This window comes from Oncorhynchus nerka, linkage group LG11, assembly GCF_034236695.1.
Source record: "Oncorhynchus nerka isolate Pitt River linkage group LG11, Oner_Uvic_2.0, whole genome shotgun sequence".
NCBI classification, from domain to species: domain Eukaryota; kingdom Metazoa; phylum Chordata; class Actinopteri; order Salmoniformes; family Salmonidae; genus Oncorhynchus; species Oncorhynchus nerka.
The window spans coordinates 53,014,762-53,031,016 of NC_088406.1; the positions used below are offsets into that span (position 1 = coordinate 53,014,762).

At 39.4% G+C, this 16,255-nt stretch overlaps 1 protein-coding gene across 1 annotated transcript in view; it reads right to left on the reverse strand.

The window, feature by feature from the left end:
• Window positions 1-16,255, reverse strand: part of ttc12 (tetratricopeptide repeat domain 12) — a 40,023-nt gene that overhangs the window by 17,660 nt on the left and 6,108 nt on the right. Inside the window, exons 2-17 of the mRNA XM_029673230.2 lie at window positions 14,958-15,127; window positions 14,686-14,716; window positions 10,104-10,181; window positions 9,869-9,990; window positions 9,708-9,767; window positions 9,189-9,260; window positions 8,740-8,800; window positions 7,326-7,514; window positions 6,101-6,170; window positions 5,663-5,751; window positions 4,755-4,923; window positions 4,206-4,298; window positions 1,324-1,387; window positions 984-1,118; window positions 500-592; window positions 86-154 (exon numbers count right to left, since the gene is read on the reverse strand). Of these exons, the coding sequence (XP_029529090.1) occupies window positions 86-154; window positions 500-592; window positions 984-1,118; window positions 1,324-1,387; window positions 4,206-4,298; window positions 4,755-4,923; window positions 5,663-5,751; window positions 6,101-6,170; window positions 7,326-7,514; window positions 8,740-8,800; window positions 9,189-9,260; window positions 9,708-9,767; window positions 9,869-9,990; window positions 10,104-10,181; window positions 14,686-14,716; window positions 14,958-15,127 (1,565 nt within the window). The remainder of the gene's footprint in view (window positions 1-85; window positions 155-499; window positions 593-983; window positions 1,119-1,323; window positions 1,388-4,205; window positions 4,299-4,754; window positions 4,924-5,662; window positions 5,752-6,100; window positions 6,171-7,325; window positions 7,515-8,739; window positions 8,801-9,188; window positions 9,261-9,707; window positions 9,768-9,868; window positions 9,991-10,103; window positions 10,182-14,685; window positions 14,717-14,957; window positions 15,128-16,255) is intronic.

Here is a 16,255-nt window from a genome sequence, read left to right on the forward strand (position 1 = left end):
GCCGTAGAGAAGTGTCCGTGAGAGATGCCGTGGTTTTGGTCTCATCAGCAGAGCTGCGTCGGGGCCCTGTGGTGCAACCACTCACTGTGATGATGCCCCCGTCGGGATCACTCAGCAAGCCCAAGCATACTCCACTGATGGGAACAGCATGCTCCTGCAAGATAAAGGAGAGAAAGAAAGCGAGAGAGAGAAAGGTTAATCAAATGTTCACTGTACATATCACTTTTTCATAGGGGTGCTTATTATTATTACTACACCAAAGGGTCTGAAACAAAAGCTCTCAGTGCTCTCTTTGTTCTTGTTTTTCCATTCACCTCCTTCCCTCCCTCTTCCCATCAAATTGATGTGTTACCCTGATAGGTGGGCCAAGGACTAGTCAATCACAGCCCAACTCCAAATGGCACCCTAGTGTGCCATGGGCCCTGGTCAAAAGTAGTGCACTATATAGGGAATATGGTGCCATTTGGGATACAACTCAGCCTAACAGCCTCTATCGTACCTGGATGGCTGTGGAGGGATTACCAGAGAGGTTGATCATCAGTCCCAGGAGGGGATAAAGGATCTCTCTGTATTCACAGTGAGTACACCACTTCTGTAATAGAGAACCACAGTGCAATACAACACTCACTGGATTTGGTATGAGAAATGACCATTGTACATTGTTATCTATTCTGGCTTATAAGTTTCAGTCTGTGACATTTCAAAACCTTTATTTTATTGGAAAGAGACAAAGCAAGTGTGCCATCATTAGAATTGAAAAATAATCAAATAGAAAAATAAACATCCCAGTTTAGTTTAGGAAAATAAAAAAAGTTGTGTGCTCCTTTAAAATAAGCTAGTCATAAAAAGCAAGTATGCCAGCATTAGAATTGAAAAATAATAAAATAGAAAAATAAACATCCCAGTTCAGTTTAGGAAAATAACAAAGTTGTGTGCTCCTTTAAAATAATCTAGTCATAAATACAATATGGAGCAATATTCACCATGGCGATTAGAAAGGCCTGCCAAAACTCCTGACAGTTGGCAACCTCGTTATGGATGGCATCATCTCCAATCATATTGCCTATTGTTGATATGAGCGATGGGAAACTATGCTGGTTGAATGTGGTGATGTTTCTCTGCAAGCGGAGCACAAGAAAGATTATCCCATTATCCCATTTTGACAGTGTCTGGTCGCAGATTAGCTTTTGCTGTATTAACAACTCATATGGTTGTAGTCATGTTTGGCATGACAGATCTAGGACCAGGCTACAACAACTACAGTATCAGGAGCAAATGAAGTATTTGATGAGATGTAGCTAACTTCCAACACAAATATCTTACCAGCAGACTTGCGAAAGGGGGCACAATCAATGTTGTAAACGTGTCCCTTAACTGCAAGCGAAATCTGTAACATGAACAGGGAGTTAACCATGAGTTAACCATGATGAACATGAAATGTTCAAGAATATACAGTAGATATGCTACAAATCACTTGCCTATGCTGTATAGTGATGTAGCATACTCTATACAATAGGTTCCCACATGACAAGGAACAATAAAATAATTGGCTGCACACTGCATACAGTATGGGACACGGACAATGGATCTCAGGAGGTTACAAACACAATCGATATTATATTATTATAATGACGTGCGGTACCAAACCACAGTATGTGACGACATTATCTAAATGTTTTATAACACACACAAGCACATACATACTTCAACACCCACCCCCCACCGTTAGCAAGTAATGGATGGCTTTTGGCCCCCCAAAAAAGAAAAGACGCTAAATTAAATTGTAGAACTGAAGCCAAACAAATTGTCCTGGAGAGGCTGTCTTATCATAGGCTTACACCCCAATTTCACACTCCACCATTCTCTCACTCTGTGAGCATGTGTGTGTGGTGCTGAGGATAGATAGGGAGAGTGAGAGAGGAGCCTTGGCCTAGGCTGTTGTTGATTGCGAAGATTGAGTCTTTTTTCATTGAAGTAAAACGAAAGTTAGAGGATAAACAGTATGCCTACAGTGAAAAAACAACAAGCGGAATGTCCTTTGTGTGGACAAGTTTTAATATTGTAGTGGACAAAGATGAGAAGAGCGTTGGCACGGCCAAATGCAAGCCACTGTGCAAATTGCTATTCGGAGAGAATGCAATTTTGGAACATAAATGTATTTATTTTCGTATTTATAATCATATGCTTTATCATTAGCCTATTATTATTGTATATCATTGTTATTATTGTAGGTCTATTCATCTAAACCAGTTCTTTAAATATGCTAAACGTGTTTTGTTTAATTCTGCTGAGACATTTTCGTTGGCTAAATTAAGTTAGAATTTTCTTTTCAAATGTGTGCTCCATCTTTAGTTTAAGGTAAATTAGTTATAAGAAGGCCCGTTGTAAAATAAATATCATTAGAGGTTAATTGCTGCAATATAGCGTGTTCAAAACTCTTGTGATGTTTTAAACCAGTTCGTCTTTTTAAACCAAGTCTTTTGATTCATTCTGTTGAGCCATTTTCTTTGGTCAAATTAAGTTCCAACTGTAATGTTGTGTTTGCCATATTATAATAGCCTTCTCCTATTTTTCCTATAAATAATTTACTTTTGTTATTACCCTAATAAAGTGTAGAAACTTTTGTGAAGGTTTGGTGTGGTGTGGCTATTATTAAGCTTAACTAGTGCCGGCTTATGATATGAAGGCAGTGTGCACCAGCGCTCCAACTGAATCCAACAGTTGAACTTGAGGTGAGGACCCTAGACAAGACAAAAACACACATACCACCCTCGTCACACCCTTACCTAACCAAAATAATAAAGAAAACAAAGATGACTAAGGTCAGGGCGTGACAATAAGCTTCCTTCTGTATGCCTATATCTGTCTAGCAGACACAGTAGCCATCTGACAAATGCATGTCGGTGTCATAGCATGCTGCCGGCACATCTCTATATCTCTCTGGGGCTTCTCCTCCTTTATGTCATTTTTTCTAATATTAATATCATACAGTGGACGCAAATGCATGCAATGCTCTGATGCACTTAGCACTCAAATTGCCAAAAACTGAACCTAAAGCCCAGGGCTATAAGCTATGCTATAAGCTATATGCTACACATCGAAAAACAAGGAAGAGTGTTTTTGTCATTTTTGGGGGGCTGTTTTTAAGGTCAAGTAGTCTAAATGCTGCTAATTTGGCCAATATCCCTCATGAATTGATGGCGTTGGCTAAACCAGGTCGGAGGTTTCATTATCTCTCTCTTTCTACTGTCGGATTTGAATGCATATAGATGTCCGGTAAATTGCTCAAATGTCCGTCAATTAAAATCTTTCCAGTCACAAATCTTCATAACGGAAACGCTGACACAGAAGTCAATTCAATGTCTATTCCACATTGGTTTCATTTAAATGACGTGGAAACAACGTTGATTCAACCAGTGTGTGCCCAGTGAGACGTCTCACACAAACAGCACCGTAGAGTAGGTGATAGCCTTGTTTTCGCAAACGTTAACAAAAAGCGAGTCCTTGACAAAGGCTCCAGACTCACATTAGAAATGTAATCCCTTCCAGCACCATTCAAGTCCAACCAAATTGACTGTGATCTTCCCATTTCAACCACTATAGGCTCTCTGGCTTTATTCCTGTGGCTCTGACTCTCCTTCTGTGGCTTAGTCCCAAATTACACCATATTCCCTTTTTAGTGCACTTCTTTTGACCACTACATCAGGAAAAGGGTGCCACTTGAGATGCAGAGACGCAGACTCTATTTTCATAAGTGACAGTGTGAGTTTAGGAATGGAGCGGCCATTGGGCTTTCAACTGAGATTAACGGTGGGATAGAGCCTGGTGATGGATTGGGATGTCAACCCCGCTGTTCACTTTGCATTTGCTTGGAGCCTCCTAACTGTCCAGCCAAGTGAATTAAAACTGCTCTTTAATATTTACGCCGATGATATATGGCAATACAATAGACTAGCCTGGTGGGTCATGATCAGAATATGTATTTATATTTTCCTGTGAAGTGATATCATTGTGATAGCATTGTCCTTCAAACGCTGGCGAAGGCTGACGCTGAAATGTGTCCATTTGTTCTGACATCTGCTGCTAAGAAAATAAATAAAAACTTAAAGAATATTTCGGTGACTGAGTTGTTCCCTCCTTCAAGTAAGAGCATCCACCATTTTGTTACGAAAAACTATGTATTGCATTAGCTACAGTGTACATACTGGTTTTCTGTGGCAAAGTTCTCCAAAATAGTTAGAGCTGTGGTTTCCAGGTGGCTCTGTGTGGATAGGCACATCATCAAGTTTCCCACCAACCTGCAGAGTTGTGTGAGAAAGTCAAATATTTCATTTTCACACGTCATTAACACTTCTTTAAGCCAAAACAATTATCCAACTTACTATATCATTGTTTTACTGATTAAATAAGATGGATGACACAATATTCAGAATAACAGGGACCAGCAAGTGCAAATGCAGGTCTGATGTGAGACTAAATACAGCAATAGAATATCAACATGTTTTCAATTCCCACAGTACATAAGGGTTAAAATCCTAAATTAAATGTTTATTGTTAATAGAGCACAACATATTTTGCGACCCTACAACCATACTTTCCCCCCATATTTTAATTTCCCTGAACTCTGAGTGGACGGCTCTACCTGCTGTCTGAAAGAGCTGAAAGAGGAGAAGGCAGGTAGGTTTGATTTGATAATAGTGTGTGGTTCTTGTCAGCCAGAACACGCAATTACCAACAGGGATCTGATCTCTTACATATGCAAATTCAGGTTCTCAATGGACAAGCCTCTTCCATGTGGAGTTTGGGAGTACAAAGACAGAAACGCCAGGCATTCTTTCCGCACCGCCGCCATCCCTGATACCAATAAGTCAACAATGTACTCTTTGGAGTCTGGGCATCTCATCAGCATCTTTTGGTTTTCATCTGAAAGCAAGCAGCCCAGGAGAAAAAATGTCTTCAGCAACAGGGACAGTTCCAGTGACAGTTGTGGCAAAGATTGAATTTAATAACACATTGCATGCACTTTCAATCGATTCGAATGCTATTTGTCAGGGGATGATTGTAGGCCTACTTTAAATGCAATAGCAACAATATAATTGCACTTGCCTCCTTAATTGGCAGATTTTTTACATCAAATGCATTTCCCCTATTTTGACATTGGCACAACGGGTTTTGGATAGCTGTATAATTGATTTGTCACCGTTTGGGAGAAGGAGCAATTATTTTCTCTTGGTTACAAGTGTTCATGAATTTTGATGTGGTAAAAGGGGCAGTCCGGGATTCAAACAACAATGAAGCAGTCACAAAGTGTGTTTACAATTACAATGTTGACGAAGCTTATATTTTGTGGGTTCTGCAAGACACGAGGCATATATAAATTATATTCTTCAAGAATCAATGGCTATATCATTCATAAATAATGGATGTACCAATCCCAGATTGCCACTTAAGCACACATTGCCTGTGTGACTACAGAACAAGTGGGCACTTAATAAGGAGTTGGCAAAAATGCATGACAGGCAGAATAATGAGAAAACAATGGGATAATTGAAGATGTTTGGCATTTCATGCATTTTCTTCACACAATTTCTCTTGACAAAAACATCTATGTGCAAAAAAATAGGGGGAGGAAATATCACACTAATGTCTTGTCTTTACAAACCATTTCCATCGCTAATCACCCTCCACAATTTCAGTACGGACACGCATAGCTCCTCTGCACATGGCGCTGTCGATTTCTGCAACAGGCAACTGAAAATAAGGAAACCAAATTGTGTTCTTTATGAGTACGGCATATTTTTAAGCTAATAATACCCTCACTAATTTCACATGAGGGAGTTGTGATTAGTGTCTCAACCTACATAAAACCTACAATACATACATGTAGTACATTGCGTGGGGCACAGCACATTACAGGTTCATCCAAATCTCTAAAGGAGCTCATTCTGTTTTGGCAATATTTAACTAGCAACTAACAGAGAGAGAGTAACTTTTAAAGACAGCATCTCTTTGGTTTGAAAAACTTTTTGGGACAACGGTTGGCGGCCTGTCCTTAACTCCCTATCAGTGTCAGTCAGGGGCGTCTCTCGGGTCCCCTTACCTTCTTACGGTGTCATTGGTTTGGATGATACTGAAGCCATTGTTTAATCGGAACAGCGTCTGGCCAGTGCCTGTTAGGAAGAGCAGATAACGTCAGGACTGGGAGGCCTCTCCGTACCTCAGTGAGCCACATACATCATCACAGTGCGCCCGTGGCCAGGCTTCAGAAACACAATGCCTGGCGGTCAAGGGCAGGAGAGAGTGGAATAAATAAAACTCATCCAGAGCCAAAGATCCTCCGCTATTTCCCTCATAAAGATGGTGAGACCGGGCGTGTGTGCAGAGAAAATCTAGAAGAGCGGGGGGAAAGCTCCCCTGAGGTGATTTGGTGGCGAGAGAGCCGGTAATGTCAGGCAGGCCGTTTCTACACTCTTCTTAGAGATGTTCAACTGGGAATTAAGTTACATTTGCCCTTTCATTGAATGACATTGTAAGACAGTCAGTCTTACAAGCAGTAGATCATCTGACAGGTTGTATTCATCCATATGAGGGAAGTGAAAACACAGACTGGAAATGTGTGGTAGTAGTCTACCATTGATCATTGATTATTGTCCCTGGTGGTGTAGTTGATACCGGCAGTTCACAGATATTATGTAAATGTAACATTATAGTGCAAACGCGTGTGCATCTTAGGCCCAGTGCACTCAAAATGTGCATAAATCATCCAGTACTGTACCTCTGCATTCTACACAATCTAAAGTGTTGGTCATAGAACAGCTCACATGGATGCTTGGATTGTAAACACATATTTATCATTGCACTTCCGTGTGTCCTTTCCTCTGCCTACCTCGCGCCTCGGCTGGGCAATATTGGGGTGTTTGCTGAACTGTGATAAAATGAACCATGAAGATAAATCAATACCGCAGAGGGGTCAGGTCAGGTCTTCCCTTCCGGATGTTATTTTCAGAGGATTACAAATTGACCATAACCACCACAACAAACATTAGGTCTGTGCAGTGATTTGATCTCCTAGGAGTTTCACATTTCTCCAGTAACAGTAGATGAACTGCATTTTTTCGGAGTCGACTACTAGAACCATGAATAAGAGAAACCCACCTGTCGACGCTGTCCTCCCGTGACCTGAAGGAGCATCCATTGACATCCTTCTGGCCCACAGGATAGGATGAGGAGGGTTGGGGAAAGCGAAGCGGAAAAAATAACATTCACACCCACTCACACTCACACAAGATTTGTAGGGATGGGGAAACTCCCAACAGCGTACTCACAGTCTGTAATGGCGTGCGACAGAAGCTTGAGCCCTGCGCAGTAGTATAACGGGAACTGATCGGGTCTCTGCAGCTTTTTCAACAGTTGGAGCACTGTCGTGGCCTTTTCTTCTCCCTTATCAAACTCCTCCCACGCGTTGCTTTCCTGGCATTCTCTTTCTTCCTCCAAATCCACTTGGGTCAGATACTCTTGAGGAAGAAAGGAGAAAACATGGGCTCGGAGACAGATGGCTTCTGAGGAGCCTAGTATGAGGTAACCTAATGGCAGTGGATCAAAGGAGTGTAGGACAGTATGACCACCGCGTTTCTCATAATATGCATTCATATGCTGTAAATAGCATCATATGCTATAAACAGGTAGTAGGGCCACAGATTAGAAATGGAAACAACTTTGCAAGGAGGCCATACGAATGTTTCCTAACCCTACCGAATTAATGGTATCACCAATTAAATGCACGGATTCAGTAATTATCTTACTTTCAATACATTTAGGGAAAGTTAACGAGGGTATTCCAGAAACGTTGTTGCCGTCTTTTCCGATGATTCATAACATCTCCATAATCACACGTCGACAACGAACAACAGCATCAAAACGTGTGAAAATGATAGTGTCATTATTCATTGGGAATCCATCCTAGTCTAAATTGACACAAAACAGTGAAATGAGCATGCGACTCAGAACAAAACGCTACTGGGACCATCTGTTTTAATGAAGCAAAATAAGCTTACCACAGTTGACAACGGCAATGATGGCACAAAGGGGAAAAAAATTATGCTTTATTTGCAAGGTAACAATGAGTGCCATCCAGCTTTGGGTTGTCATTGTAGGCTTGTCCTTGTTACAGGGCTGTTATCATGCGTAAATAAATGAGGATGCCTAACAGACCTCTCTGCCGAGAGGGGATGATTTGGTGACAAGACGGTGGGATGTGATCAGGAGTCAGGACAAAACGTGAATTTTGGCTAAGTGATAGGTTGGTTTCTATGATATACTGTATATGAATGGAGTGTACATTAAAAAAAACAGTAATTTCTGATTAATCAGGAAGAATCACATGCCTGATGATGGTGGGTTAGCCTACGTCCTTGGGTTCCCCTACTTGTGGAGATTTGATTTGGCTCTCCTTGATTTGGCCCTTTTCTGAGCAAAAAAAATGATTACACCTGCAGCTGAATCTAGTTGATGATCCTCGCCCTATGATTACATGGGTCATATATAAACCCTTACATAGTATGACTTTGCTGAGTTTGTTCATAAATGATTTGTGAGGCATCTATGTAGTGTTTATTGAGATGTTATGATTGCTCTATAGAAGCCTTTATAAATTGTAGTTTGTTTAAGTGGGACCATGAGCAAATCTGAGTAATAGACTTCACTTGCAACAAGACTTTTCAGCGTGTTATATTGCCTTACCTTTGAGCATCTTTTCCCGTCCTGGCTCAATTTCCAGTATCTTTTGATAGCACATTCGTGACTGTAAAAGAGAAATATGTCAATTACGTTTCCTACAGCTACCTTTGGTCATGAGATTGGCTGATGCACTCTACTAATCTCAACCAGCCATAGATCAATATATGGGACTCTGGTCTCACTAATACACACAGACAGAGAGTAAGCAGAAATGTTGAGACCATTAAAGAAAGAAATGCAGTCACTTTGTATTTTAAATATTGTATTAAGCAGAACGCTTGCAGGACTCTACTTGCTGAAGGAAGGGTAAGCTTAAAAAGTAGCAAAATCTGCATTTTAGGAGATCAACATAAGGTTTGAAGCATATAGGCATCCAGAATGACTGAATACAGTTGTAGGCTGTTTTCTCTGCAATGCAGTTAGATGTAGTTCAAATGCAATGGAATGCCGACCTCGTTATAATTCTTGAGTGCCAGGTGTGCTTTCCCCATGTGAAGATATGCTTTAACACACTGGTCATTACACTGTAAAGAAATAATATGAGCAAGAGAATCATACGTGACACGTCAACTGAACACATCATCTGCAATATGGACATCATTACACAAAACTAGACCAAAACCACATTTACTCAAGCTTCAAATACGGTACTCCCTTGAATTAGGCCAAACCCATTGTCTAGTTAGTTTGTATGTTTTTCGAAACAGATTGTCCTGAAAGGTGAGCACTGATTTTTTTGTACTGCTTTTATTACAGATTCTAAGGGGTATATACAGTACTCCAACCCACTTTCCTCCCCTCTCCACACCACTTACAGTTAATTGAAGTCACTGAGCACTGTACTGTACTCTACACTGCACGGTATGTTCTGTGCTCCCAAGACACTACAGGATCACCAGGCCACTGCCTGGAATGGCGTTATGAAAAATGAGGGAGCTAGTGATTGACCCAAAGTTCCTAGTCAGCCTTACCTTCAGAGCCCACTCACAGTCACTTATGGCCTCCTTATATTTCTCCAGTTTGATATAGGACTGCAGAGGAAAAAGTGGGGGAAAAGTGGACCGATAGTATTCAACATACTGTTTTTAAGTTAACTAAAAGTGAAGCGGAGCTGAAATGAAGTTGAGAGTACTTGTGCTCTGTTGGTATACAGCGGCTGCATGTCTCGTCGCTCGTCTAAACCGTCGCTATAAAGCTTCACAGCAGTCTCGTATTCTCCCTGGGCGTATGCTTCATTCCCCTTTTCTTTAAGGGCTGAGGGAGTAAGGACATATACAAATACAGTGTCAGGTTCAAAACAGCTGAATTAAGAGCGACCCTAATTAGGAAATTGCAAGAGCATGCTAGAGAAATGACTTCATTCACACCGTTTGCCTTTTCCTGTCTCCTTTGTCTCCTTTTATGTCTGTCCTCTGCATCGCTTTCCATCATTTTCATGAAATGATCTACAGAATTAAGGAGAATATAAAACAATATTCTTAAACGAGTGTTTCATATGGAATGTAAAACTCTACATTTCTAAACGGTGAAATTAGATAATGCATTAATGAGAAGAACATTTGTGGATCATTAGTGGTCAGCTGGTAACATAGTAGTTCATTCTTGGAGTTGCACTAAACTTTGCACTAAATGATGTTAAATACGATGGGAAACCTTTGGGATTGACTCTATTCCACTCTTTGTACCTGAGTACAGTACGTGTACAGATATTCAATTTTACACTAGACACAGAAGAGAACCATGTGAGAAGCAGAACCAATTGAAATTAATTACAATTGAATTGGGGACTACAGTATATACTTTTCACAGGGGGGATTTAGAGAGCACTAACTGGATTACGAAAGATACATTATTTGGAAACATAAGCACAGGCACAGAATACATTTGAGGACAAACAAAAAGACCTACAGGAACTTATTCAAGAAAGATCAAGTGTAATATATTATAAAAAATCAAGTGAAATAAAGGAATTTGGGGAAAAATGCACCAAGCTATTTTTTAATCCTCAAAATAGAAATGCTATCAAAAATCATTTACAGAAACGTGTTACAAATGACGGAGTCTTCCATGATTCACCAAACAATATTTAGAAAGAGGAACAAAAGTACTTCCTGCATGAATTTTTGTTTCGGTCTCCTTCATCTCCACTAACTGAAGTTAATTGTAAGGATTTTGTTATATTAATAGTGTAAAATTAATATCTATACAGAAAGACATATGTGAAAGCCAAATTACAGAGGATGAATTTCTTGATGCAATTAAGGCCGTTAAGTCTGTGAAAACTCTAGGGTTAGATGGCATACCAGTTGAGGTATATCAAACGTTTTTTTTATGTACTCAGAGGTCCGTTATTAACCTGTTTTAACCACTCCTATATAAATGATAGACTATCAGATAATCAGATTTCACTATTACTGCAACAGGACCCAGATGGTAAATATAAAGATCCAGTCCACCTAAAAAAACTGGATGCCCCTTACACTTCAGTGTTGTGATGCCAAAATTCTAGCAAAATGCATAGCGCATAGAATTGAAAAGGTATTGTCGGATATTATTCATCCTAATCAGAAAGTTTTTTTTACATGGACGATACATTGGAGATAATATAAAACAAGTACTGGAAACAATAGAAAACTATGAAAAATCTGAGAAACCGGAACTGGTATTCATAGCTGATTTTGAAAAGGCCTTTGATAAAGTAGACTAGAATTTATATATAAATGGACTATTTTAATTCTGGATCATCTCTTATACAATGTGTTAAAGTTATGTATAGTAACCCCAGGTGTAAAATAGTAAATAATGGCTACTTCTCAGAAAGCATTTTTATGTATTTACTTTATTTAACTAGGCAAGTCAGTTAAGAACAAATTCTTATTTACAATGACGGCCTACCCCGGCAAACCCGGACGACGCAGGGCCAATTGTGCACCGCACTATGGGACTCCCAATCACGACCGGATGTGATACAGCCTGGATGCAAACCAGGGACTGTAGTGACGCCTCTTGCAATGAGATGCAGTGCCTAGACCGCTGCGCCACTCAGGAGCCCAGTATTAAACTGTCAAGAGGAGTGAAACAAGATTGTCCACTATTGGCATTAGTATTTATTATGGCCATCGAAATGTTAGTTATGAAAATTGGATCCAACAATATCAATGGGCTAGAAATCCAGGGCTTAAAAACAAAGGTGTCACTGTAGGCTGACGACTCATGTTTTCTTTTAAATCCGCAATTTGTATCCCTGCACAGCCTTATAGAGGATCTAGATAATTTATCTAACCTCTCTGGATTACAACCAAACTATGATAAGTGTACCTACCATATTACGTATTGGATCACTAAAAGAATCACTACCCTGTATTTTACCAATAAAATGGTGTGACGGGGAAGTGGACATACTCTGTATGCATATCCCGAAAGAAAGAAAGAAACAATCTCACAACAATACATTTTTATAGAAAGTTAGCAAAAATAGATAAGATCTTGCTACTATTGAAAGGTAAATACCTGTGTATTTGTGGACAAATTACCCTGTATAATGATTTAGTCATATCCCAGTTTACCTACTTACATATGGCCCTGCCTACACCAAATGACTTGTTTTTATAATTATATGAGCAAAAGATATTCCTCTTTATTTGGAATGGCAAGCCAGACAAAATTTAAACCCGCCTACATATATAATGAATATGAATTTGGAGAGCTGAAATGATTAAATATTCAAGAATTTAACCTCTCACTAAAGGCTTCAGTCATACAAAAGTAGTATTAAATCCAAACTGGTTTTCCAGCAGATTAGTAAGAATGGCTAACCCCGGTTTTAAAAAATTCCTTTTTCCCTTTATTCAGATTACAACCTCTCACTTTCGGTTATTTGAAAATGAAATCATCTCTAGAATATCTCCAGCTATTTTTTTAAAAGCCATAGAAAGTTGGTTGCAATTTCAGCTTAATCTATCAACAAATATTTCAACAAATATTATGGTCCAACTCATATATAGTAACTGATAAAACATTTCTAAAAATCTATCATCTTTGTTAATGATGTCATAAATTGGACTGCTGGAGTTTGTGTCACACATGCAGCTAACAAAAATATATAGAAACGTCTGCTCTATCCAAATATACAACCAACTGATTGCACCATTATTGTGAAAATGGAAGAGGCAAGTGGAAGAAGATAAGGAACCTGTCAGTCAACCCTACATTAAAGAAAATATGCTAAATAAAAAAGTATACCAGTTTAATTTAAGTACCAAGAAAAATGAACAGCTGCGCCATACAGTTCACAAAATAGTTGGGAAGAGATTTTTGATCTACTGATTCCATGGCACATGGTTTGTGAACTGATTCAAATTATTATATCAAATTCTTGCAATCAATACAACCATCCCAGCTCTGTAGATTTGCTGCGAAGAGACAGAATCATTAAATCAATTGTTTTGGTACTGCCCATACGTAGTTTGCTTTTGGTCATAGGTTCAGGAATAGCTGAAGAATTGCAACATTTACCTGGAGCTAACCCTGCAAATAGCACACATATAATAATACTCTTAGTAAAATTACAGCAGGGTTGAAAAATATATGGTAATTAGAAATCAAAACGGGAAGTTTTACAGAGATAGATGGGAGGGGTTGAGAGTAGCTGAAAGGTGGGACTAAAAACAAAGAAAAACAAAGAAAAAATGAGAACTATGGTAAAAGTAAGTAGAAGCCTAAGCATTGTCGTCCATTAGTTTACTCCAATTAGGGGAGGGGTGTATGGGTTAGGGGAAAATAATCCCCAGTTTACAATTGGGCTCATTCATCCCCCTCCTCTCCCCAGTAACTATTCCCCAGGTCGTTGCTGCAAATGAGAACCTGTTCTCAGTCAACTTACCTGGTAAAATAACGGATAAATAAAAATAAAAAGAATAAAGAAGATAATTATATATATTTTTTAACATATGGGAGATTGGAAATTATGCAAACAATTACATTGATAGAACCCCCAATCTATCTGCAATATTAAAGCTAATCTAACTCCTAACAAAAAATAAACTACAATTTAATAAAACACTGTTACCGAACCTTGATAGGCTGATCTTGGTAATCCAGTCAAGGGTATTGACATCCATATGCTATTGAATTGGAATTTACTGTGTGGTGCAATTTACTAGGTTTGAATCGTATTTATTCTGAGCAAAGCCAATTGATGTTTAGGGATTTATTTATTTAGTTTAAATAAATGTTTAGGGATAGTACAATTAAAGGTGGAGTTGCAGATTAAAAAGACCCAGTGCTCTGGGCAGTATGATGTAGTACCATGTAAGCACTTGAAGGGGCAATCTGCAGTTCAAAGAACAACAAAGCGGCCATCCCGCCAGCATTTTGGTAAACAGCTGAGGGACGTGGCTGGAGAAATGTAAACAGTCTCAAATTCATAGACAGAGCTGTGGATTCAAGGACTAACTGAACATCCATGAGATCAAAATGATAGTTTTAACTGTGCTTTGAGGTTATACAGTGTTTGTTGACAATAACATTGTTTACAAATCGCAGATAGCCGCTTTAAAGGGACGAATCCTAACTTGCGATACATGTACTGTATACAGAGCCAGACGCTACCCAAACTTTCCGTGTTTGATTTATGCAAATCTGCTTACTTAGCGAGTACCGCTTCCTCCTGACTCGGCTCATACCGAGGCTTGAACCCATGATCTCTGCCTCGTAAACACAGACCACTGCCCTACTGAAGCATCTTACCCAGTAGCGCTACCAAAAATCTATCTATTTGTCAACGCAAGTGGAGACACTTCAGGCGGAGTTGTGAGTGGCACAGATCCCGATCTGCTACACATCATGCTCAAATGAAGGAGTTGTTCCTAAATGATTGCTTAAATAGTTGTCCCAAACCTTAGAATCTCATCATACAGCAAAAGAGAGACCCATTTTAGCTTCACACACCTGCACTTGAACTGGGATCATTTTGTGAACCCTGAAATAAAAGAATAGAAGAAAAATATTCACAAACACACGTTTCTGCAGCGTCACATCAAATTACTCAACTGTAACTTCTAAGACAAAAAACACCAAATGAAAGGATGCTAAAAATGTACCTGCTGTTATACAATGCACACCTAACCAACCTATTACAGACCACAGGAAAGATCTCAAGTCGATTGGTATACAATCTGAAAAGTCATTAGAGTGAGTGAGAGTGAGTATTGAGCTGTTACCGTCGGTGCAGGTGCCTGTTGTGAGGGATTGGTGTTGATCACTGTCCTGTTGAGGAGGGTTTTGCATGGTTCCTCCTTCTCCTTCAAGGTACTTATGTAGCAATCAGCCTTTTCCACAGCTCTCTGCTGAGACGTTACATCAGAGGAGCTCAGATCCTTGACCAGGTCGCCTGTATAAGAACATCACAGATTACATAGAGTAAATTAAAGAGATTACATCAAATATAATTTGATTTGTCACACGCCCCCGAATAGAATGGGTGTGGTCTTTAGCGTGAAATGCTTGCTTACGAGCCCTTCCCAATGATGCAGAGTTTTAAAAAATAATAACAAAAAGGAAATAATAACACAAGAGGAATAAAATACACAAGAATGAAGCTACAGTATATACAGTATATAGAGAGTACCGGTACCAGATCAATGTGCAGGGGTACGAGGTAATTGAGGTATGTATTTACATGAAGGCAGAATAAAGTGACTAGGCATCAAGATAGATAATAATAAGAGTAAAAATAAAGAACAGAGTAGCAGCAGCATGTAATGACTGTAAAAGTGTGTGTGTGTGTCGGTATGCATGTGTGTATTTGTGTTGCCGTTATACGTGTGTGTGTGTGTTATCTACATGTACTGTATGTGTGTGCATGTATGTAATGTATGTGAATGTGTGGAGCTTTTGTATGAGTGTCAGTGTGTGAGTATGTAACGTGTATGTACTGTATAGACTTGTGAGTGTGCATAGAGTCACTGCAAGATAGGGTCAGTGCAAATTGAACGGGTAACCATTTAATTAACTATATAGCAGTCTTATGGATATGGGGTAGAAGCTGTCTCGGAGCCTGTTGGTCCGAGAGTCGATGCTGAGGTACCGTTTGCCAGACAGTAGCAGAGAGAACAGTATATGGCTTGGGTGGCTGGATTCTTTGGTCATTTTTCACGCCTTCCTCCGACACCGCCTGATTTTATTTAAAAAATAATAATATTTAACCAGGTAGGCCATGTTCTCATTTACAACTGCGACCTGGCCAAGATAAAGCAAAGCAATGTGACACAAACAACACAGAGTTACACATGGGATAAACAAACATACAGTCAATAACACAATAGAAAAATCTATATACAGTGTGTGTAAATGTAGTAAGATTAGGGAGGTAGGGCAATAAATAGGCCATAGTGGCTAAATAATTACAATTTAGTATTAATACTGGAGTGATAGATGTGCAGAAGATGAATGGGCAAGTAGAGATACTGGGGTGCAAAGGAGCAAAAAATAAATAACAATATGGGGATGAGGTAGTTGG